Here is a 23229-nt window from a genome sequence, read left to right on the forward strand (position 1 = left end):
GAAAATCAGTGTGGGTTTAGGCCTCTTAGAGATTGTCAGGACCAGATCTTTAGCTTACGGCAAATAATGGAGAACTGTTATGAGTGGAACAGGGAATTGTATCTATGCTTTATAGATCTAGAAAAGGCATATGACCGGGTTCCTAGGAGGAAGTTATTGTCTGTTCTACAAGATTATGGAATAGGAGGCAAACTTTTGCAAGCAATTAAAGGTCTTTACATGGATAGTCAGGCAGCAGTTAGAGTGGACGGTAAATTGAGTTCATGGTTCAGAGTAGTTTCAGGGGTAAGACAAGGCTGCAACCTGTCTCCACTGTTGTTCATATTATTTATGGATCATATGTTGAAAACAATAGACTGGCGGGGTGAGATTAAGATATGTGAACACAAAATAAGCAGTCTTGCATATGCGGCAGATTCGATTGAAAGTTTGCAAAGTAATATTTCAGAGCTAGATCAGAAATATAAGGACTATGGTATGAAGATTAGCATCTCCAGAACGAAAGTAATGTCAATGGGAAAGAAATATAAACGGATGGAGTGCCAAATAGGAGGAACATAGTTAGAACAGGTGGACGGTTTCAAGTACTTAGGATGCATATTCTCACAGGATGGCAACATAGTGAAAGAACTGGAAGCAAGGTGTAGCAAAGCTAATGCAGTGAGCGCTCAGCTACGATCTACTCTCTTCTGCAAGAAGGAAGTCAGTACCAAGACTAAGTTATCTGTGCACCGTTCAATCTTTCGACCAACTTTGTTGTATGGGAGCGAAAGCTGGGTAGATTCAGGCTACCTTATCAACAAGGTTGAGGTTACGGATATGAAAGTAGCTAGGATGATTGCAGGTACTAGTAGATGGGAACAATGGCAGAAGGGTGTCCACAATGAAGAAATCAAAGAAAAACTGGGAATGAACTCTATAGATGTAGCAGTCAGGGCGAACAGGCTTAGATGGTGGGGTCATGTTACACGCATGGGAGAAGCAAGGCTACCCAAGAGACTCATGGATTCAGCAGTAGAGGGTAGGAGGAGTCGGGGCAGACCGAGGAGAAGGTACCTGGATTCGGTTAAGAATGATTTTGAAGTAATAGGTTTAACATCAGAAGAGGCACCAAAGTTAGCACTGAATAGGGGATCATGGAGGAACTGTATAAGGGGGGCTATGCTCCAGACTGAACGCTGAAAGGCATAATCAGTCTTAAATGATGATGATTATCATCATCATCAGGAAGGCTGCGATTAATGCTTGACCTTTCTGGCAGTATATTCACGAGAACAACAGCGTCACTGTCACAAATAATTGTCATCATGACTTTTCCAGTAGAGTGAGCTGCCTTTAATTTCTTCTTTTTTGGTGATTGCCACACCAGCGACTGCCTTTTAGTTTCCATCTCAAAGGGATGCACTCAGGTTTCGTCACCTGCACTGATTCGTTATAGAAAGACCACTCCTTTGGCCTCTAACTACTCCAAAAGTTCATATGAAATGGCTTTCCGTTCAGTCTTGTAGTCTGTTGCAAGCATTTGTAGAACTCAGTCTGAGCACATTTTTGAATGACGAAGAGTCTCAACATTTCACACCCACTTCCATTGCTCATCAGTAGCTACATACCAAACGGTCCAGATCTGAAACGCTGGTCTGCGCAAGAATCGCCTTCCGCGCCATTCAGCATTACGGGAACAGTGGCTGTGAAAAGACTTCCCGGATTTGACCGATCATGTAGCTGGAATACTGCGCTTCTCTCTTTACCATCGCCAACAGTATTAATGTCAAATACATCATTACCATACACTGCACCCAAATGTTTATGGATGTCCACCACGGTTTTCTTTTCCACAAACTAAGAATTCAACTGCAGCATTTGTCTGTAAAGAATGCCTTGAGTAGACGGTATTTGGAATGATCACTCTGCCATCTGTCAGAACTGTTAGAAACTTCACATGCATTCAAAATTAATATTTTAAGCACCTAAAACAACTACAAAATTTCGGCCCGTGTTTATTGAACGCTGATCTCATATACGATTACATAACTCCGCCAAGGCTTGGGATATTTAAATCACGACCTATAATGCACCAAGCGCAAATTGTCATGAAATTGCCTTCTCCTGCAGATCTTCGACTATCAGACTTTGTTACAGTAACGGTTGGTCTGAATCTATAACAACTGCCAGGTCAAAGCACTAACCATTGGCGACAGAAACGCTTGCTATACGTAGCCAACAGGCGCTTAGCTCTTCCGGCTGCACTGGGGTCGTAAATTACTGTACGGCTGTCCTGATAACGCATATTATAACTGCCTCCACGTTCGGCAAAAGGAAAACTGCAGGGCTTCTACGTCATAGTACAAGTGACCGTACCTAGTCGGCACTACAGTTATTGAACAACGCAAACTTAGCAGTGGCGGAAAATTCAACAATGCAAGTGGCAATGGTAAGAAATTAAAAAAAAAGAAACGTGGCGATAGCACTACTGTTGCCAAACACGAAGGGAAGTGGTGGGAAAATTTAAAAATTCAAGATGGAAGTGGTGAAAAATTTAAAAGAATTTCAGAATGACCATATTAGAAAAATTAAAAAAAAAATGCAAAATGGTGGCTCTAGCCCAGTTATGCCTTGGAGGCCCACTGATGCTACAATCCAATATGGCACCATTTTCAAATGATCTGAATCTTTGCTGTTAAACACGTTCAAAAGTATCCAGACCATCTGTTTTACTCGTACACTGTTTATCAAAAAACACACAAATTCCAGTATTTTACCAATCATTAAAATGAAACAAGAAAACATAGCAGTCATTATGATAAACCGAACAGTTAGCCTGTAGCCGTCATTTTGAAACCTATCTGAATTATTTGAAGTTTCTTGCACCATTTCAAAAGCATCCAAAGGATCTAAATTTTGTATAAATTTACGCCATGTTCAAATATATCTGAAGGATATGAATTTTACATAAATTGGTGCCATTTTAAAAAGTATATGAATGATATGAAGCATAAATTAATATGCAGGCTACAACTTCACTCTTTTCTCTTCCATTACTCTATTAAATACAAGTACAGTTATCAGAATTAATACAATAATTCTATTTACTTAAATTATCATCTTTACTTATACCTCACTTCATGATCATCTACACAATTCGACGAACGCATTGAAAGTTCTAACAGGGTTCACATGTTATGGAAATACATACCTCAAACTATCTTCATATTGTTTGAAGAGAATTATTACATTAGCATTGTCTCTATTTAACTTTTTGGGAACCCTGCTGCATGTTTGTCATAGATAAAAGCTGTCTACCCCATAATGGTGACCCATAGGAAAGTATGCCTTCAGATAATGTCGCTTATCTCAAGCAAGGTTATGAAAAAGAGAAATGGAAAACAGTAGCACTTCATCAGGCGATATTAAGTCCTTCTTGCTTGAAAATATGAAATATCCAAACTATTTGAGTTTTCAAGTACATGTCACAGAAATTCATAACTTAATTGATGACGCAATTTGAAAGTATACATACGATTTTTAAATTTGAGATCGTCATCAAGATTAATAATATAATTCATTTCTCCGTAGTCGGAAGAACAAGATACTATACATGTAAATGTATCTGGAAGCAGGTCGTAATTTTTGTGTCTTTGTGGCTGTAATCCACATTTGTCAATTACAGTACTGGTGGCAAGTTGCAGTCCACGCTCCTTGAGTCGCTTCATCAAACACACTCCAGATTCAAATGTTTTAACATGGTACTTGAACTTCTTCGTATGCAGGAGCTTGGGTGCGAATGAGTTCCACTCTTTAATCTTGTTTCTACCGTCCTAAAAGCCTTTACAAGTTTCAGGAGCTTTTCTAATCTAACTTTCAACAGCAACGTATTCTGTCTTTTTTCAAATCTTCTGCCTACCATTTAACTTTCTCAGTCTTCCTCGTATGTTTTCTAACAAAAGAATCAAAACAAAATTGTTTAAAAATGCGTACAACCGAGGCAATGATGGTGCGTATGCAGGTTGACTGTCACTGCCACTCGACCATGGTGACTGTAATTATCCCAAACGCAGGCTTTTATTCAGCCATTAAAAAATATAGTGTGATTAAAATCCTTAATAAACAACTGTGTGATAAAAAAGTATGGCTTACCTTGATACTATGTAATCATAGGTACGTGAGCAGAAGCAGTGAAATAGGCAGTTAATTCTGACCTGTAGTGTACCTTTGCTTGCACAACGTTCTGTCTTCGCTGGTTGTTGTTTTGGCCTTCAGTCCGAAGACTCTCCTTGCTACAATACACTGCCTCTTCATTCTCGAATAACTACTACAACCTACATCCTTTTCAATCTTCTTATTGTATTCATGTATAGGGCTCCTAGTAATTTCACCCCCCCCCCCTCCCGTCTCCCCCCCCCACACACACACACACACATCCCTCCGGCATTAAGTGGTGATCCCTTGACGTCTCAGAATGTGTCCTATCACTTCTTCTAGTCATGTGACTCACATTTCTTTTCTCCCCAGTACTATTCCGCATTAGTTATGTGAGCCACCCATCTAATCTTTAGCGCCGCATTTCAAAAGGTTGTATTCTCTTGCTGTCTAAACTGTCCATTTTTCATGTTTCACTTTCATACATGGCTAGCCTACAAATACTTTCAGAAAAGACTTCCTGACACTTAAATCTATCGCCGATGTTAATAAAATTCTCTTCTTTAGAAACGTTTTTCCGGCCATTGTCAGTCTACATTTTATATGCTCTCTGCTTCGCCCATCATCAGTTATTTCGCTGCCCAAACAGTAAATCTCATCTAGCAGAATTCCTTAATTTTATCTACTTCGTGGCCATCAATCCTGATGTTAAGTTTCTCGCTGGTCTCATTTCAGCTACTTCTCATTACTTTCGTCTTCCTTCGATTTAATCTCAATCCACAATCTGTACACATTAGAGTGTTCATTCCATTCATCAGTTTATTATTTCTTCAATTTCGCTCAGGATAGTAATGTCATCACCGAATAGTATCAATGATATCTTTTCAGCATGAATTTTAACTCCACTCCTGAACCTCTCTTTTATTTCCATCATTGCTTATTCAGTATATGGATTGAACAGTAGAGGCGAAAGACTACATCCCTCCTTTACGCCCTTTTTAATTCTAGCACTTCGTTCTTGCTCGCCCACTCTTATTATTCTGTCTTGGCTCTTGTACATATTGTATACTATACGTGTATTTCTATAGCTTACCCCTATTTTTCCCAGAATTTCGAACATCTTGCACCATTCTACAGTGTCGAAAGCTTTTTCTAGGTCGACAAATCCTACGAACGTGTCTCGATTTTTCTTTAGTCTTGCTTCCATTATCAACCATAACGTCAGGACTGCCTCTCAGTTGCCTTTGCATTTAATAAAGCCAAACTTATCGTCATCCAACACATCTTCAATTTTCTTTTCCATTCCCCTGTATATTATTCTTGTCAGCAATTTGGATGCATGAGCAGTTAAATTGATTCTATGATAGTTCTCGCACTTGTCAGCTCTTGCAGTCTTCGGAACTGTTTGGATGATATTTTTCCGAAAGTCCAATGGTATGACGTCAGACCCATATATTCTACACACCAACGTGAAAAGTCGTTTTGTTGCCACTTCCCACTATGATTTTAGAAATTCTAATGGGATGTTATCTATCCCTTCTACCTTATTTGATCTTAAGCCATCCGAAGCTGACTTAAATTCTGATTCTACTACTGCATCCTCTATCTCTTCTAAATCGACTCCTTTTCTTCTTCTGTCTTGTTAGACAAGTCTTACCCCTCATAGAGGCTTTCAGTGTACCCTTTCCACCTACCCGCCTTCTCCACTACATGTAACAGTGGAATTTCCGTTGCACTCTGAATCTCTCCACCATTGCTTTTAATTTCACGGAAGGTTATTTTGACTTTCACACTGAGTCAGTCCTTCCGGTAGTCATTTCTTTTTCGCTTTCTTGACATTTTTCAAGCAGCTATTTCGTCTTAGGTTTCTTGAGCTTCCTATTTTGTTCCCTGAACATTTTTGTACTTCCTTCTTTCATAGATCAACTGCAGTATCTCTTAGGTTTCTTCGCAGATACGTTCTGCGTACCTATGGTTTCCTTTCCAACTTCTGTGACTGTCGTTTCTAGATATGTCCATTCCTCTTCAACTGTGCTACCTACTGAGCTATTCTTTATTGCTATATCGATAGCCTTAGAGAACTTCAAGCGTGCCGCGTCATTTCGTAGTACTTCCATATCCCACTTCTTCGCAGATTGATTTTTCTGACCAAGCTCTTAAACTACAGCCTACTCTTCATCACTGCTACGTTGTGACCTGAGTCTATATCTGCTCCTGGGTACGCCGTACCATCCACTACCTGAATTCGGAATCTCTGTCTGGCCATTACGCAATCTAACTGAAATCTTCCTTTATCACCCGGCCTTTCCCTAGTATACCTCCTCTTCTTGTGGTTCTTGAACAGAGGATTCTCTATTACTAGCTGAAATTTATGACAGAACTCAATTAGTCTTTCTCCTCTCTCATTCCTCGTTCCAAACCCGTATTTTCCAGTAACCCTTTTCTTCCCTTCCCTCCCCTGCAACTGCATTCTAGTCGACCATGACTATTAGATTTTCATCTTCCTTTACGTACTGTATTACCCTTTCAGTATCCTCATATGCTCCTTCTATCTCTTCATCATCAGCTTGTGACGTCGGCATGTGTACCTGAACCTCCGTTGTCGGTGTTGGCTTGCTGTCGATTCTGATAAGAACAACCCTATCAGTGAACTGTTCACAATAACACACTTTCTGCCCTACCATCCTATTCGTAAAGAATTCTACGCCCGTTACCCATTTTCTGCTGCTGTTGGTATTACCCTATACTCATCTGAGCAGAAATCCTTGTCTTCTTCCCATCTCACTTTACTAAACCCTACTATATCTAGATTGTGCTTTTGCATGTTCCTTTTCAGATTTTCTACCTTCCCTACCACATTCAAGCTTCTGACATTCCACGCCCCGACTCGTAGAATGTTATCCTTTCATTGTTTATTCAGTCTTTTCCTCATCGTCACCTCTCGGAGATCAGAGTGGGGGACTAATCCGGAATCTTTTGCCAATTGAGAGATCAACATGACCCTTTCTCAGTTACAGGCCACATGTCCTGTGGATACATGTTACTTGTTTTTAATGCAGTGGTTTCCATTGCCTTCTGCATCCTCATGCCGTTGATCATTACTGATTCTTCCGCCTTTAGGGGCAGTTTTCCACCCCAAGGACAAAAGAGTGCCTTGAACCTCTGCCTGCTTCTCTATCCTTCTGGACAAGGCCGTTGGCAGAATAAGGATGACTTCTTATGCCGGAAGTGTTCGTCTCAAAATGTTCATTATTAATCTAAATTTAAGCAGTGGCGGGATTCGAACCTGGGACCAGTGATGTTTTGATTACCAATCGAAGACGCTATCCCTATGTCAATGAAAATTACCTGATGCATTTCACCTAGATGATCAAACATGTTATTGGTAGAAGACCGATTACTGCATCATGATATCACAATGAATGTACCGCCCTCTTCGTGCATTCTTTGTTCTTGTCTCACCTTCTTAATCTTTACCGAAATGTCACTTTTTTGTTGTACCTGAACATTGTTAATCAACTTTTGATCTGTAACTCTACCACAAATTTTAATAACTTCCCCACTCACTTTTGCCTTCAGATGGTTCGCATCTCTTTATTACTGCCTCCTCCCAAAAACTTATCTAACTTTCCACCTGAACCTAATTGAACTGCTTGATTTTATTTGAAACTCTTTTGGTGAGCTGTTCTAACTTTGATTTTGATTTTCTGTTCGTATTCAGTGTCCAGTTTGCCTATACAGCATTCAATTCTTTATTCGATAACTCCACACCTTGCAAATCTTTTACTTACTGTCAAAATTTATCCCAACGAAGGAAATTCCTTGCCAAATCTCTGTACACTTCACCTTTTTCATTGCTCTCATGTCGTCCTTCTAGTTTTTCATCATATTCATTAATTGACTCATCCTATCATCTTGTCGATTACCCCTTCAATATTTACTGGACCTCTTTCTTATCTTACTCTCCCCTCCCTACCCTCCCGACTGTAAATTGGTATCGTCTCTTTCACTTCTAGGTTTACAACTTTTTCTCTGATGTATTCCTTAGGGAAGTCCTTATTTTTGTATTTGATTGCCCATTGTCATCGAAATCGCCCCAGATCCTGTCTATGAACCTGTCATACTTATATTTGTACAGGATGGCTCGAGTGGAATGTGGGGAGCATGTGTGAGGGTAAATGAAAGTAAAAAAAAATCCAAGAAACTCTATCGTTTTTTGCCGATTCGGACTACTGTGGAAAGCTCCAGGAAGGGTATAGATTTACCATATGCGAGTCGCGTGGATGACAGTGGTTTGTAACTAGAAGCTAAGACAATTTTAAAGAAATGTGATATTTTACGGATGTAAGGTGAAGGCAAGAGTTGAAGGCGAAGGCGAAAGTAGAATATCAGAGTAAAAGGCAGATGCTTGTCACACGAGAGACAAACCGGCAGATGGAATAAAGGCATCTGCTCTCTAGCGGAGCTGATGTCCAAGAGAGGCAGGGGTAGATGGCTTAAGCCCTGGAGGAGATCAAGAACACAAGAGAGTGAGATTCAGAGATGTCTCTTTACCAGCAGACGTTGCATGCAGTCACCTGACTTCTCATATACTTCTTGGTTATTCAAAGTATGCTGAACCATCAGCGTTTTGGTACGGATCTCTACTGCCCGTGGACTTTCTTCTGTCAGGTCAGCACTCATATAGCAGCGTGTGTAACTGGATGGAATTACTAGGTACTGAATGTAAAAACTGATTGAAAGACAATAAAAATGATTAACAGCTGGAGTTGTACATGCAATTAATGGGCTGTACATGTCGTTCCACCTTCCAGCAAACGCCATCTTGCTTTCACCTTCGTCAACTGCCGCTTTTCTATGTGTCATTGCTGTAATCTTGCTTGAGCATTGCTAGTGATGTTTTTTCTACTTTAGATGTTAAAAACCAAAGATTACGCTTAATTACAACTGGTTCCCTAATAGGAAGAGTTTTATCTCTCTCCATCAGTACCTCCCATCTCCATCCATATGCTCCTCCCATCCTCTGCCAATTTCCTCCTCCTCACTCTCGCTGTCCATCTCCTCTCCACTCTCCCTGTTCTTCTCCTCCTTTTTCTTTTCTCTGTTCATCTCCTCCTCTTCTCTTTCTCTGTCCATTCCCTCCTCCACACCTCCCCCTCCATGCCCTCTTCTTTCACTCATCTCTGTCGATTTGCTCCTTTCCTTTCTCTCTCTATCTCCTGCTCTGGTCTCTCCTCCTCCTCGCTGTATGTCCATCTCCTCCAACCCCCCTCCACTCATCTCTCTCCTAACTATCATACTCACCCACATTGGAGACTGGTGGTCCTTACCTTCACAGTATTTTTTCCAGATCGTAACTAGTATGAGTACGAAATTCGGTAGAAATCTTCCAAGGTTTTAGGATGAACTTCATACCCATGTCTTCCCCGCCTACACACATGTCAAATATATTTCACACACATTTAACGTGTATTTGTACACATACTTCTCCTGTATCTCCAGAGAATTTTGCCAGCAGTTCCGTTTTCACGGAACTCAGTGCTTATGATGTATGTCTTGAAATATGCGCTACACACAATCACAATTTTGCAGGTACAACCAGTGACATATGTGACTACTGTCAGCGAGATGTACTCTGAATAGAGTTAGTACTAAGGAAGTAATACATTAAAACGCCAAGCATGATGCGGCAGTCTTTTACGCATCTCAGTGTTTGTGACGTCATATGCTTGGTATATGCCGTCGCCGCCACATTTGCCCTGGGTGTTCGATCAGAGGGCTGGCTGTCCTCCGTAATTAAAAAGAAAGAACTAATGAAGTATTCGGCGAAAAACTTAAAGGGGTGTCATCAGACGTCCTTCTAGACCAAATGTCGAGAACAATGACTGATAATATGAAGGAGAGAAAAGGTAAAACGCTTACCTGGAAACCGAGCGATCATGGGATCGAATCCCTGCCGGACCACGGATTCTTCAGTCTGCGTTTTAGCCTAGCCTTCACCTGTGAACGGCGCGAGGAGTCGCCAGAAGCAACACATGGTTCGGATTCCACGTTAAACTTGGATGACTGGAGTAGTTTAAGGAATACAAGTCGCCGAATTAGCATCCAATAGAAAGACCTATGCCAGGGCACTATGCCATCCGAAATTATAATTACTATCATCCTGAAGTATGTGGCGTACAATGACACACTTTTTCCGGTACATTAAGCAGTATATGTGAATACTGTCTGTAAAATGCTCAGGAATACAGCTAGAGTAACGTATTAAAGTAAAACATGATGCATCATGCCGAAGTTTTATGGCATGAACAATAAAAATGTAGTAAGCGATAAACGTTTTTCCTTTCATCATTTTGTGGTGGCTGTCACCGAGGAAAAGTTTATTTAATCTTTGAAATTATGAGTAAACTTCGTTGTCAGTTACGAAGTGCTCTCATTCCCAAGAACTGGGTGACTAAAGTACAGGCAATGGTTCTTCGTGGCTACACGGCTTTTTCACCTTCAGTCCCACCCCTTTGATAGGTTGGTGGTTCTTAACCCCAGCGTTTCTCTCCGGGCCGTAAATGATATGTAAACCGAGTTTGTTTTATCGATCCATTGGTTTAGGAAGAGGTGTGGAACACGCATACATACATTCATACACATATATGTACATCCATTTTTATGTATAATACTAGCTGCATTGTCCAGTTAATAATTTTGTCACCTTTCTATCAGAAACGAAGAGAACAAAATGAACTTTGTTGTGTAACTCGAAAAAAGCTTCTGTTCCATGTATTTTTGCAAACACCTTTGTAATTATGAAAATGTCTTACAAAGAAATATGGATAATGTTCAAACGTATAAGTACAATGTCCAAATTAAGAAGCATAGTATGTAAAATACAAATCCTCTGCATATTTATTTCTGTACGCTGGTCGCAGCTGTTTCGCGTGTGAGTTTGTAAAAGTCTCCATGGCAACGCCTCTTCATAGCTGCGTAAATGGCTACTTTTTTCGCCTACAGCCGTTTGCCCTTCGCAGTTGTTAGCTGTCATAAGCGCTGCGTGATTCCGGGGATTTTCTTGACTCGACTGAAGGAGTGTCTTAGTAGTAAAGAGTAAAATATGTAAGAAAACTTCATATGTGCTGTGGCATTTTTTCACGCATTTCAGTGTTTGTTATGTCATTTATCCTCAGATATGTGTGGTACCATGGTATAATTTTTAGATGCATTTAGATGTAAATGTGAATACTGCCTGTGAAAAGTATTGCGAATAGAGTAAGTGGCGTATGGGTAATACAGTAATTTCAAACGCCATGCATTGTGTGGCAGTTTACCACGTATCTCACATTTTTGACGTCATATCTCCTGAACTGTACTAGGCAGGTAGTTCTTATCCCCACAGCGATTGTTTTCTGTCAATAAGGGACAAGTGTACAAAGTTGGTTGAAATCAGTCCAGTGGTTTAGTAGGAGATGTGGAACGTGCATATATAGACACAGACGAATTTATCCACTTATTTTGATAACATGCATGGAAAATGCAGAGATCCGATTGAGGCATATATAGAGAGACTAAAGCATGTTCTTCCATAACTGTAGAAACGTGCCCATAATAGAGGATCACAAGCTGTAGGGATATGTTGATGTTCCTTCTATTATTTGACTCTAGGATGACGTAATGTATTGCCAAAATTTTCACGAGTTGTCTCGGTATTACAGCTTCTGAGCTTGTCAGAAGTCTGGTGGCCAGCATCGACCACATCTGGACTCTAGACTCTACGTTTGTTTCTTGACGATCTAATGAGGCAGCGTAACAGCTGTTCTGTGTGGCATGAATTCCATTAATCCTGGGTAGCTTTCCGGAGGTATGTGGCAACCGATGTCTACTCAGAGGTCACTCAGTGCCTGTAAATTACTGACCAGTAGCTTCTGCGTGAGGGTCTTGCTCCCGATAGAGTCCCATGTGTGTTACGTTGGACTCAGATCAGCTGGAGCCCGTTGTTGAACAACTTTTACGATAAACAGGCTACAACGAAACACTCGGGCCTGCACCAGCAATTTTAGTCTGTCATCAGATAAGCTGCAGATGCCCGTCAACCTGCTTTACAGAGCGGGCAACCACCGACATCCACACCTTGTCACTTACTCTTGCTTTCACCACCATTCAACCGCGTTCCATTGATGCTCCAGACAGTAGCACCCGAATAGCTCCCCAGTGTCGTCGTATATGAGATGCTCGATCCCAGGCGCTGATCCATAAGAATACGTCCTTTGTGAAAGTGGCTTATGTCACTGGATTTCCCCATTTGTGGCGCATATCATCCATAGAATGATTTCACGTTTGTCTCTTCTCTACTTATACATTTTCCTTACCACTTCACTGGGTTTCAACGCCACCAGACGACCTTCATTCTAGTAGAGGGCAGTGCTCTTGATGTTGTAGCACATCACTTTTGGTTACTTACGATGTATCAGTTTCTATAACTGGCTCCACGAGTTTACGTCAGGCCAAACGAGAAGCTGCCAGGAGAAATAAACAGCGAAATCGACAAGAAAGCTGCGCAAGATGTGTGCGCTCCGCGTCAGACGATAATTTTTTTATCTACTGCTGTTTTATTACTATTATTATTATTCGGCTTTTTGGATAATTAGTCTACACAATGTTCTGATGCAGCACGCCTCGAATTCCTCTCCTTCGCCAAACTTTTTACTTTAAAGTAACACTTACTCTCAACGTCCTCAGTTGTGTGTTTCCTGTCAACGACTCGTTGTTCTACTATGGAGATTACCACGTTTTCTTCTATGTAATAGTTTTCACATACTTCTTCCCTAGCTGATTATTCTGGGTGACTTCCGAATTTTAATTTACGGCATATTGAATAATTCACTTTCCACACAGGCCATGATTTAGCTCCGCACTACCTTCGTGCCAGACTTAACGTTCTCAGAAATTTCTTTCTCAAATTAAACCTACGTTCGATGAAATCGGTTCCTTTTGGAGGGAAAGAAAGTTTTCGCCTCTGCTGGTTTACTTCTTTTGTGCTCTTTAGTTCTAACATCATGCGTTATATTGCTGTTTCCAAAGTTTTTTCTGGCTACTGTCAACCCAAATTATCTGCGCAGTAGGCTGTTCACCCCATTCAGCGGATGCTGAAATTCATCTCCACTTTTTTCGAGGTTACAAACGTCTGTAGCAAATATTATTACTGATATTTTTTCGCCGAGCGCGCTAACGCAAAAATTAACACACTGGACTCACATTCAAGCGGACGACCGTTCAAACCCGCATCCGATTCCTTTGATTTAGGTACTCCGTAATTTCCCTAAATCGCTTCAGGATATGCCGGGATAATTCCTCTAAAAGGACACAGCCGATTTCTTTCCCCACCCTTCCCTAATCCGAGCTTGTACTCCATCTCTGTTGAGTTGTTTGTCGACAGGACGTTAAAAACTAATTCCTCCTCCTTCGACATTCTGTCAGTCTACGTTCTAATCTGATTTCTGAGCCTTACTTTTATTTATTCATTGCTTCTTCAGTATACAGGTTCAACACAAGAATAGAAATACTGCATTCCTGCATTACACTCTTTCTAACCCTACCGCTTGTATTTGAAGTCCATAGTTTTTTCTTCTACATTTTTCTAGCACAATTGTGTATCATGGTCCTCCCTTACAAAGTATACCTGTTTTCCTGGATATTTCTAAGCTCTTGCATAACTTTACATTGTCGAACGCTTTTTCTAGGTCGACAAATCCTTATAAAATATTTTCATTTTTCGAGACCCTTGCTTCAGTTAGCAAGCATAACGTCGAAAATTTTTCCCTCAAGCCTTAGTTTGCTTAAAGCCAAATCCGTCATCTGTCAGATACTTATTTTTTCATTTCTTCCTTTGTATGTTATTCTAGTCATCAACTTCAGTTCATGAGACGTCAATCTATTTGTACGATCTCGCGTTTCCTACTTCCATCTTCATGACTGCGTAACCCATATTCTTCGGAATTTGCGATCATCATTACCATACGTTCTGACTACGAACTCGAACAATCGTTTGATTTTTACTTTTTAGAACTTACGAAGAAATATTATCTAGTGTCCTGCCTTGTCTGGTCCCATTTCTTACAAAGCACTGTGAAACGTCGGCCCTCACATTGGATCCTTACATCACCCGGATTAACGCCTGCTTATTATCATGTCACTGTAGGAGATAACTATTCCTTCTCACGGAGGACGTCAACGTCTTTTGCCATCTGTCTGCTCTCTCTTCTGCATTTAACATGCAAATTCTATTTTCATTCTAAATTTTGACCCTGCCGCTTTCAAATTCTTCTGAAATTATTTTTTCTATTATATAACGTGATCTTTTCCTTCCGACGTTCATTTATTTTTCCATTTCTCCGTTTCTTTCAGCCATTTCGCTTTAGTATCTTTATAAATGCCGAAAATCAAGAAATGTGTTGAAATCAAATCACTCACGTAATTAACAGATCGTAAATTTTAAGTCTGAGATTAGCAAAAATTGCTGACATGCCATATGACTGAGGCTCAACGTCATTCTAAGACTACATTTTGGCAGGAGGATGTTGTGCCAAATCCAGAAATTGTTACCTAAGGCAGTTTACAGGTGAAGACCATGTGATTCTACTACATCCAGTGCTCAATCTCTACAATGTGTCGTCAAAACCTAAATCATTTGGGATCATCTCTTCGATGCCAACAAAGTGAATCGTAGTGATGAAATGACGCCATTAGGATTAGCAATGTGCTACGTGGAGCAATATAAAGTGGCAACGACACCTGACGTTAACGCCTACGAAGATGGTAGGGCCACGCTGCATTGAAGAGACGCACGCAGCATGCCATGGCTGTTCGTCATGCTTGCGCCAGGCGGTCAGGAGATTGCTTATGATCAATGTTTTTGGATTTGCTCTTTAACATTACGTACGGCAACCAGATTTTTGTGTCATGACTTTAGCGCAACACGGCGAAACCGGTCGCAATTAATACAGCTAAGGCAGTTTTATTTAACCATTATCATTGATATCATGATCGAAGTTAATACTACGAACATCAAGCTCTAATTAAATTTTTAAATAAAAGGTCTCTAAAGCTGTCACTAGTCGCGTAATTTGAGTTTTCCAAATCAGAGTTCCACCTGATCCCATTTACCTCGAATTACCGTGGTTTCATTGTACAAGTGCTACACAAACAAGTTCTCTGGTCGTGTGATGATAAACATGAACGTTAAAAATACTACATTTAACCAGAATAATTTCAATGCTTAAACTAATTAGCTTAACAGATTTCAATATTTTCATTTTACAGGTCAGCTGCTGGATTTACTGTATTCACTCTACTTTTTACTAACAAAAGTTTCGGGGCGAATCCTTTTGTTGCGTACTTCGGACAAGGATCCCTGCAACTGGCTGCTTCATATGTGGCTCACGCTGTTGGAAACAGATTTGGGAGACGGATAACACACTGTCTCGTACTACTGGCTGCAGGTTGCTTGTGCATCATTCTCGTATGCTTAACCGCAGGTATCTCATGGTTTAATACTTTCTTCCACGTTTCTTATCACAAATTGCTTACAAATATCTGTAGGGGAAATGAGCATGCAATTTTATTAGATTGCACTCTGGAAGCATTTTTTTTCAAATTTCTTTAACACGTACATATTTATCACTGTGTTAAGTTAACAGAGTTACACTTTTCCAGCATCTTCAGCCCAGTGGATCATAACGACACTGTGCCTGGTACTACTGCTCTGCTGTAACACGTCACATTCTCTCACCAACCTGCAGAGCTTGGAATTACATCCAACGAGTTTACGCCAGATAGGCATCGCAATTGAGTACGCCTTTGTTCAATGTACTATGAGTGTTCCACCTTATATTGCTCACGTGGTATGTACGCAGATGGTTATTTACTTAAAAAAAAGTTACGGTAGTACGTATACAGATTCATGCAGTATCATATTTTGGATGCACTGTGACATAAACGTGGCTTATCTGAAATGTAAAGACTACTGTCTGTTGTTAAGGTAAACTCATCAACTGTGTAAAACCTCACTGATGATAGCTTAAAATAACGATTTAAAAATGGCAGGCAAGACAAATGAATTTCATATTTGCATATTTTTTAAGGCTACTATACTTGTTTTCTCCTCATATGCAAAGTCACAATTTCAGCCCGGTAGATTAGACTTCATCTTCCAAAAAATAACAAATAATTATATCACCATCATTCATTAGGGAAGCTACAGCGTCAGCACGAAACAGATAGATTTCAAACCTTTCTCAATATCTCTCGTCTTTTTTCCCTATTATCAAAGTTTCTGAGCCTTACTTAACTACAGTCCAAATAGTTTTCGTAATCTCTTTCTTGCAGTCATTATTATTGCCCTTGTTATTGGTAAGCGTTGTATTTTCTGAAGTCTTCTTTTTCGTTCCCTGTCCTTTCTCCAACTTCTCTATCACAGCTTCCATCTTCTACAAGAAAGCTTCTTATCTTCACATCTTCAAATATCTGTCCTCCACCTGTTTTAATTATTTCGCTGTTTTTTTTCATTAGTTTTGATTTGAACACGTTTATAAAAATTCAAATTCTTTACCCTATTTCTCGAATTGTCCCCATTGTTTTTTAAAGATCTTCTTTGCTTTCGGTTAACACGTAATCATGTGCATATTTAACAGCTTTCACTTTGTCTCGTCGTACACTCATTTTCACTAGGTTGTTCGAGGTCATTGAGAAAATACTAAACAGACCCAGAATAGTGGAACAACCCTATATCACACATCTCTAATAACATGTATCAAATTATTCAGGCTCGAGTTTCACCGTTTCTCCCTATTTTACATATAGTTTTCTTGTTAATCTCCTGTCCTTACAATCTATTACTAATTCATTTAATATTTCTAAGTTTATTTTTCATTTTATTAAAACAAGAGTATTTTCATAATAACTCGATTAACCTTGCATAAGCTTTTCATCTTCTCTATATCCTGATGCTCCAAAGTCTTGTTTCTTGGTTCTATTGTATGCTGGATTCAAAATTATCTTCTGACGGTTTGTTCATTCTTCTTTCATATCCCATATTTTGTTAGTGGAAGACACGTTACAAATATACTGCACGACACAATTAAAAGGTAACAGGGAAAGAAGAAGTAATATCGTCAAATCAAAGAAGCGAAACGCAAAGCATCACAATATTTCAGAACTACAATGCGCAGCGCAATTAGAGGATCACTTTTTCGAAAACCAGGCAACTGGAATCGTAGGTTCGTCAAGTGATTTCCCGCCTGCATGCACCTACGACAGCTTCTAAGGTTTTCTCTGTAATGGCGTGTTATTGAAAGTGTCAATCAATGTGGACGGGTGGCACTGAGGCCGCCAAACCAGGCGGTCTTAGAGTGATTCTTTGCCGTTTTATTCACACGATAGTCAATGTGGCACTCCCCCTGCGACGACACAACAGGAGGAAACAAAACATCAGGGCTGAAAATACATAAGTACCCTTTCCTGCTTCACGTTCAAATTTCGCCGAATGGCTTTAAATGGTTCTTAGTGGTTCCAACCTGTAGACGAGGGCAAAAATTAGGGTCACACTACATTCCAAAGGGCTGCAATCGCGTCCAGTAGGGATACAGCGCCACAATTTCCGTAGAGAAGGGCTGAACCCTTTTGGGTTGTCAACAATCTCAAAGGTTGTCAAGAACATCGTGTTGTTCCTCATCGCACTGCGAAATATCGTTTACGACTGCGATATACACTCCTGGAAATTGAAATAAGAACACCGTGAATTCATTGTCCCAGGAAGGTGAAACTTTATTGACACATTCCTGGGGTCAGATACATCACATGATCACACTGACAACCACAGGCACATAGACACAGGCAACAGAGCATGCACAATGTCGGCACTAGTACAGTGTATATCCACCTTTCGCAGCAATGCAGGCTGCTATTCTCCCATGGAGACGATCGTAGAGATGCTGGATGTAGTCCTGTGGAACGGCTTGCCATGCCATTTCCACCTGGCGCCTCAGTTGGACCAGCGTTCGTGCTGGACGTGCAGACCGCGTGAGACGACGCTTCATCCAGTCCCAAACATGCTCAATGGGGGACAGATCCGGAGATCTTGCTGGCCAGGGTAGTTGACTTACACCTTCTACAGCACGTTGGGTGGCACGGGATACATGCGGACGTGCATTGTCCTGTTGGAACAGCAAGTTCCCTTGCCGGTCTAGGAATGGTAGAACGATGGGTTCGATGACGGTTTGGATGTACCGTGCACTATTCAGTGTCCCCTCGACTATCACCAGTGGTGTACGGCCAGTGTAGGAGATCGCTCCCCACACCATGATGCCGGGTGTTGGCCCTGTGTGCCTCGGTCGTATGCAGTCCTGATTGTGGCGCTCACCTGCACGGCGCCAAACACGCATACGACCGTCATTGGCACCAAGGCAGAAGCGACTCTCATCGCTGAAGACGACACGTCTCCATTCGTCCCTCCATTCACGCCTGTCGCGACACCACTGGAGGCGGGCTGCACGATGTTGGGGCGTGAGCGGAAGACGGCCTAACGGTGTGCGGGACCGTAGCCCAGCTTCATGGAGACGGTTGCGAATGGTCCTCGCCGATACCCCAGGAGGAACAGTGTCCCTAATTTGCTGGGAAGTGGCGGTGCGGTCCCCTACGGCACTGCGTAGGATCCTACGGTCTTGGCGTGCATCCGTGCGTCGCTGCGGTCCGGTCCCAGGTCGACGGGCACGTGCACCTTCCGCCGACCACTGGCGACAACATCGATGTACTGTGGAGACCTCACGCCCCACGTGTTGAGCAATTCGGCGGTACGTCCACCCGTCCTCCCGCATGCCCACTATACGCCCTCGCTCAAAGTCCGTCAACTGCACATACGGTTCACGTCCACGCTGTCGCGGCATGCTACCAGTGTTAAAGACTGCGATGGAGCTCCGTATGCCACGGCAAACTGGCTGACACTGACGGCGGCGGTGCACAAATGCTGCGCAGCTAGCGCCATTCGACGGCCAACACCGCGGTTCCTGGTGTGTCCGCTGTGCCGTGCGTGTGATCGTTGCTTGTACAGCCCTCTCGCAGTGTCCGGAGCAAGTATGGTGGGTCTGACACACCGGTGTCAATGTGTTCTTTTTTCCATTTCCAGGAGTGTATGTAGGAATCATTGCCCCAAGCAAATGGGCGGTTTAACACACTTTATGCCTCCCCCTGAGGCCTTTTCGTGTCGGTTCTTGCACCTCACATGAAATTTTGGTCTTTGGCCTGTTTTTCACATTTGTCGGCACCTCGTTATTTGAAGCGGTGTCGAGCCAGAGGCTGACGTTACAGGGCGCCACGCTTTTGCACTATTGCACGGGAATCTCTGCGCAAAATTTCATATTTATTCATCGAAATACAAGACAAATACTTGATTTAGAAAAAGTGATCCTTTAATTATGTGTAGCAGAGTAGTTCTGCAATATTTTTCCTGTTTTGTATCGTCAACCTGGGGCTGGCTCGGCTCCCCATGTCCGAAAGCGACCACAATACTGTTCTCCGCTATTCGGGCTTGTCGGTTTGAGGACCGTACTTTCTTGAGAAAGTTGCCTCGGGCATATCGTGTACAGTATATTTTGTTTGTAGAGAAATACAGTGAATGTATGCCATCTCCTAAATTCTTCAACATCTTTTGTAACGTGTCGTATCACCAGCCCCCGTCTTTCTTTTCCTGAGATCTGCCGTGTATTTTTTAACTTGTTCTTTTGTGGTATTTGCACCATACCACTCGTCACACATTCTTTGTATTCTTCTGCTTCTACTTATTCCTCTAATTCATTTCTCTCGCATACTTCATTATGAGGGTCAAACAATTTTTCTGCATAATGGCTTCACATCATTTTAATAGTTCTGTGAATCTATGCTTTCCTTTAATTACTTACCATTCCTGTTATGGCTGTTATTTTTTATTTGCTCTTTGTCATGTGTCTGTCCAATTCATAGATTGCACTGTGCTTCTATTCAATCTACACACAATACGTGTGTTATCCTTATCATACTATTGTTCATGGTGACGTTTTCTTCCAGTATGTGCATTAACATTATTTCATTTCCTCCTACCATTCCGTTTTCTTTCATCGATTCTGAGATTCTTTCATTTGTAGATTTATTACTGTCGATTTTTTTCGCAAAATCGTCTTCTATGTTTCACAACACTGCTCCTTTCAGTATTAACTATTCAGATCTGTGTTGTTTTGTAATCCTAGATTTTTTGGTACTGCCCTCAGTGCAGAATATGGCAGCAGTTGTTTCTCGACGTTGACACCAGTAGGACATGATTCTCACACTTCCAATACTTTTGTAGAACTCTTGGCTGAATAGCCTTGAAGTCTGTTTCTTTGTCGTATTCGTTCGTTCAGCAGTCATCGAGAAGAGCTAAACACTTTTGTGTGTCACATGTACATTCTGGTTAGAGATACAGTGATATAAAAAAACTTGTATCAGTGACACTCAGGTTTAAAAGACACTTGTTATTTTGGCATTGATAAAACTCGCTCTAATAGGTGATAACATTTTTTTATTACGAAATCATTAGTATATTATTGAGTCGTTCAACATACTTGGAGTTCCTCATTCATTATGACCACTAACAACAACAAGCGTGTTTGTGTACTTTTTTTGTTTATATCTGTATTTTCATCAGATAAAATACTGTTAAACATAGATATTATTTAGATGCGAGTATATGACGTTGATTCCTTTTTCTACAGGGAAAAACTTATGGAATTTATATCGTATTCGGCGTACTAGCAGCTGTGACCCTAACTATGTCTGTTTTGATGTCATTTGTGCCGGAGTCATTTAATGAGAATCTTCCGGAGACAAACCAAGATATTTCACTCTTTGGAAAGAAGCAAAAGTACTGGAGTCTTCCAAGCAGAAAGTCAAAGGAATCAGAGAACACGACGTTGTAGAATTTTGATGCCCAGGAGATGATCTCTGGAAAGTGTTTCGGGAAACTCTGAACGAAAAATGATTAAAGAAATTTTGTGACGAGAGTAAACTTGTAGACAAAATGAGAGCAATTCGAACTGGAAATGATAATACGACAACGAATCAAGTGGTATAATGGAAATGTGATCAGATGAACCAATTACATGCACAAAAGAGGTAGTTACAGATTCAGAACAGGTGGAACACAAACCTGACGATTCTAGCAGTTTATACACTGTAGACCATGCAAACCATGTTATATTTATTAAAGTGCCACAGTTTTGTCTTTGGTTTCTTATTATATTTTATTATTATTTTTATTACATTTTTACATGTATATACCAGTATCTGAGTGGTGTCTGTCTGGCAGACATTGCACCCTGAGGTTTGCTTCAGTGCAGTTGCACTGCGCTGCAGCGTGCGATGAGTTGGAAATTTGAGTCGGTCAGGCCGAAGCGGTAACGGCCACCGCGTATGAAAAACGGTAAATCCGGGGTCGAGTTCCGGTCTGGCACAAATTTTCAACTTCCGCCATTGCGTTCCCACAATTCCATGTGTGGCTGGAAGTCACTAATTCCCTCCCATCCCTTCCCTTTCTTTGCCCATTCTCAGTTTCATATAGATTTTCACTCGTTTACAACTGTTGTATCCTACTTTTGAGGCTAATACGTCTATGAAATTATACTTACAGAATATCATGATTTACAATATAGAAAAAATTTTTGTCAATGGAAAACGAAGACATCCATCACACAAATATATTAACGACAAAACAGAGACATTACCAAAACTCGTAATAAAAACATTAGTAGTAATAATGTAGGTAGATCTAGAAGGTACTCACAGACGAATACTGAGAGGTTTTCTGGATGACTTCTCAGTATGGTAGCTGGAATGATTACAACATTAGCTAGCCCTTAACTGAACGTCAAATCTGTGTAATTTCACTTTGGCCACTATTAGTGTTTAAAGTGTTAGTCTTAAGGAAAACACTCATGCAATAAGAAGGGCAGTTTTATGCTTCGTATTTACTATACAGATTTCCGGTCAGTTTATTTTTGTGATCTATAGTTAAAAACAGCCTGGTGAGCATATACCTGAACGCCTGTGTTCTGAAGAGTATGGCTTAATTTTTGTATTTGTAGTATGCCATTTTAGCTTCCCGAGTAGTTGTAGCCTCGATAATCTATTTATGTAAGAAGTTGAGCGTTCCTGGGTACCACTTCTTCCGCAATCATTCAGGGAACTTCTACGCAAAAATTTGTTGATTTTTGTTTGGAATAACTCATACTAAATCACCAGGATAAAAAATTGAATATCTTCGGATATTTTTATTTTATTTGTTTATTTAACTTGTTCTGATTAGGACCTTCAGGCCTTCTCATACACCGGACCAAGGCTTCACACATACACTACCTCTTTTACATCGTAGTTTCTCAAGAAACAACAATTTAGATATAACAAATAGTAATAATAATGACTATTACAGTAATAATGACTGTGACAGATATAAATAGAATTTATAGACGTATGTTTCCTGAAACAGCGAATTCTGGGAAAATGAAATTTAAGGAGACCGTACCAGGTAAGGACACAGGGAAATGAGGAAGATATGGTTGAAAAGAAGTATAGGGCAATAGTAGTCATTGTCGTTGTTTCATTAGATGTACTAACTGTCATCTGAAGCTGGGGATGTTATTAAGTTCTCTAATATAATACGGGAGGCTATAACAGAGTTGTTACCTGCTACCGAGAAGGACTTCGAGAAAGTAGCTAACCACGGATTGGGACAGAAAGAATTTTGCTCCTGATGTATTTCTGCCATGTTGTTCAGACAAGAATAGTAAGGTCTAGGAGAGATATGAGGGTCAGTGTACGCTGATAAGACAAAAGAGAAAACTGAGGGTATGAAAATCTTTGCACTTTTCTGCACACAGCCAAGATAGTTGTGCACTCGATGTGAAATATGATCAAAGAGTCGAACATCACAGATATACTCAACACAGGCATTCATAATCAGTTCCAGACGCCGTGAACTTTCCTGAGAAAGATCTTTCTGGATAACATCGCTGTAATCAATACTTGAAAGTATAAAGGTTTGTA

At 40.8% G+C, this 23229-nt stretch overlaps 1 protein-coding gene across 1 annotated transcript in view; it reads left to right on the forward strand.

The window, feature by feature from the left end:
- LOC126176820 (solute carrier family 22 member 7-like) overlaps nt 1-21394 on the forward strand; it is a 122617-nt gene extending 101223 nt beyond the window's left edge. Inside the window, exons 7-9 of the mRNA XM_049924003.1 lie at nt 15445-15659; nt 15838-16025; nt 20904-21394. Coding sequence (XP_049779960.1) covers nt 15445-15659; nt 15838-16025; nt 20904-21107 — 607 coding nt within the window. The 3' untranslated portion in view covers nt 21108-21394. The remainder of the gene's footprint in view (nt 1-15444; nt 15660-15837; nt 16026-20903) is intronic.
- The last annotated feature ends 1835 nt before the right edge of the window (nt 21395-23229 follow it).

This window comes from Schistocerca cancellata, chromosome 3 (assembly GCF_023864275.1).
Source record: "Schistocerca cancellata isolate TAMUIC-IGC-003103 chromosome 3, iqSchCanc2.1, whole genome shotgun sequence".
In the NCBI taxonomy this organism is placed as follows: domain Eukaryota; kingdom Metazoa; phylum Arthropoda; class Insecta; order Orthoptera; family Acrididae; genus Schistocerca; species Schistocerca cancellata.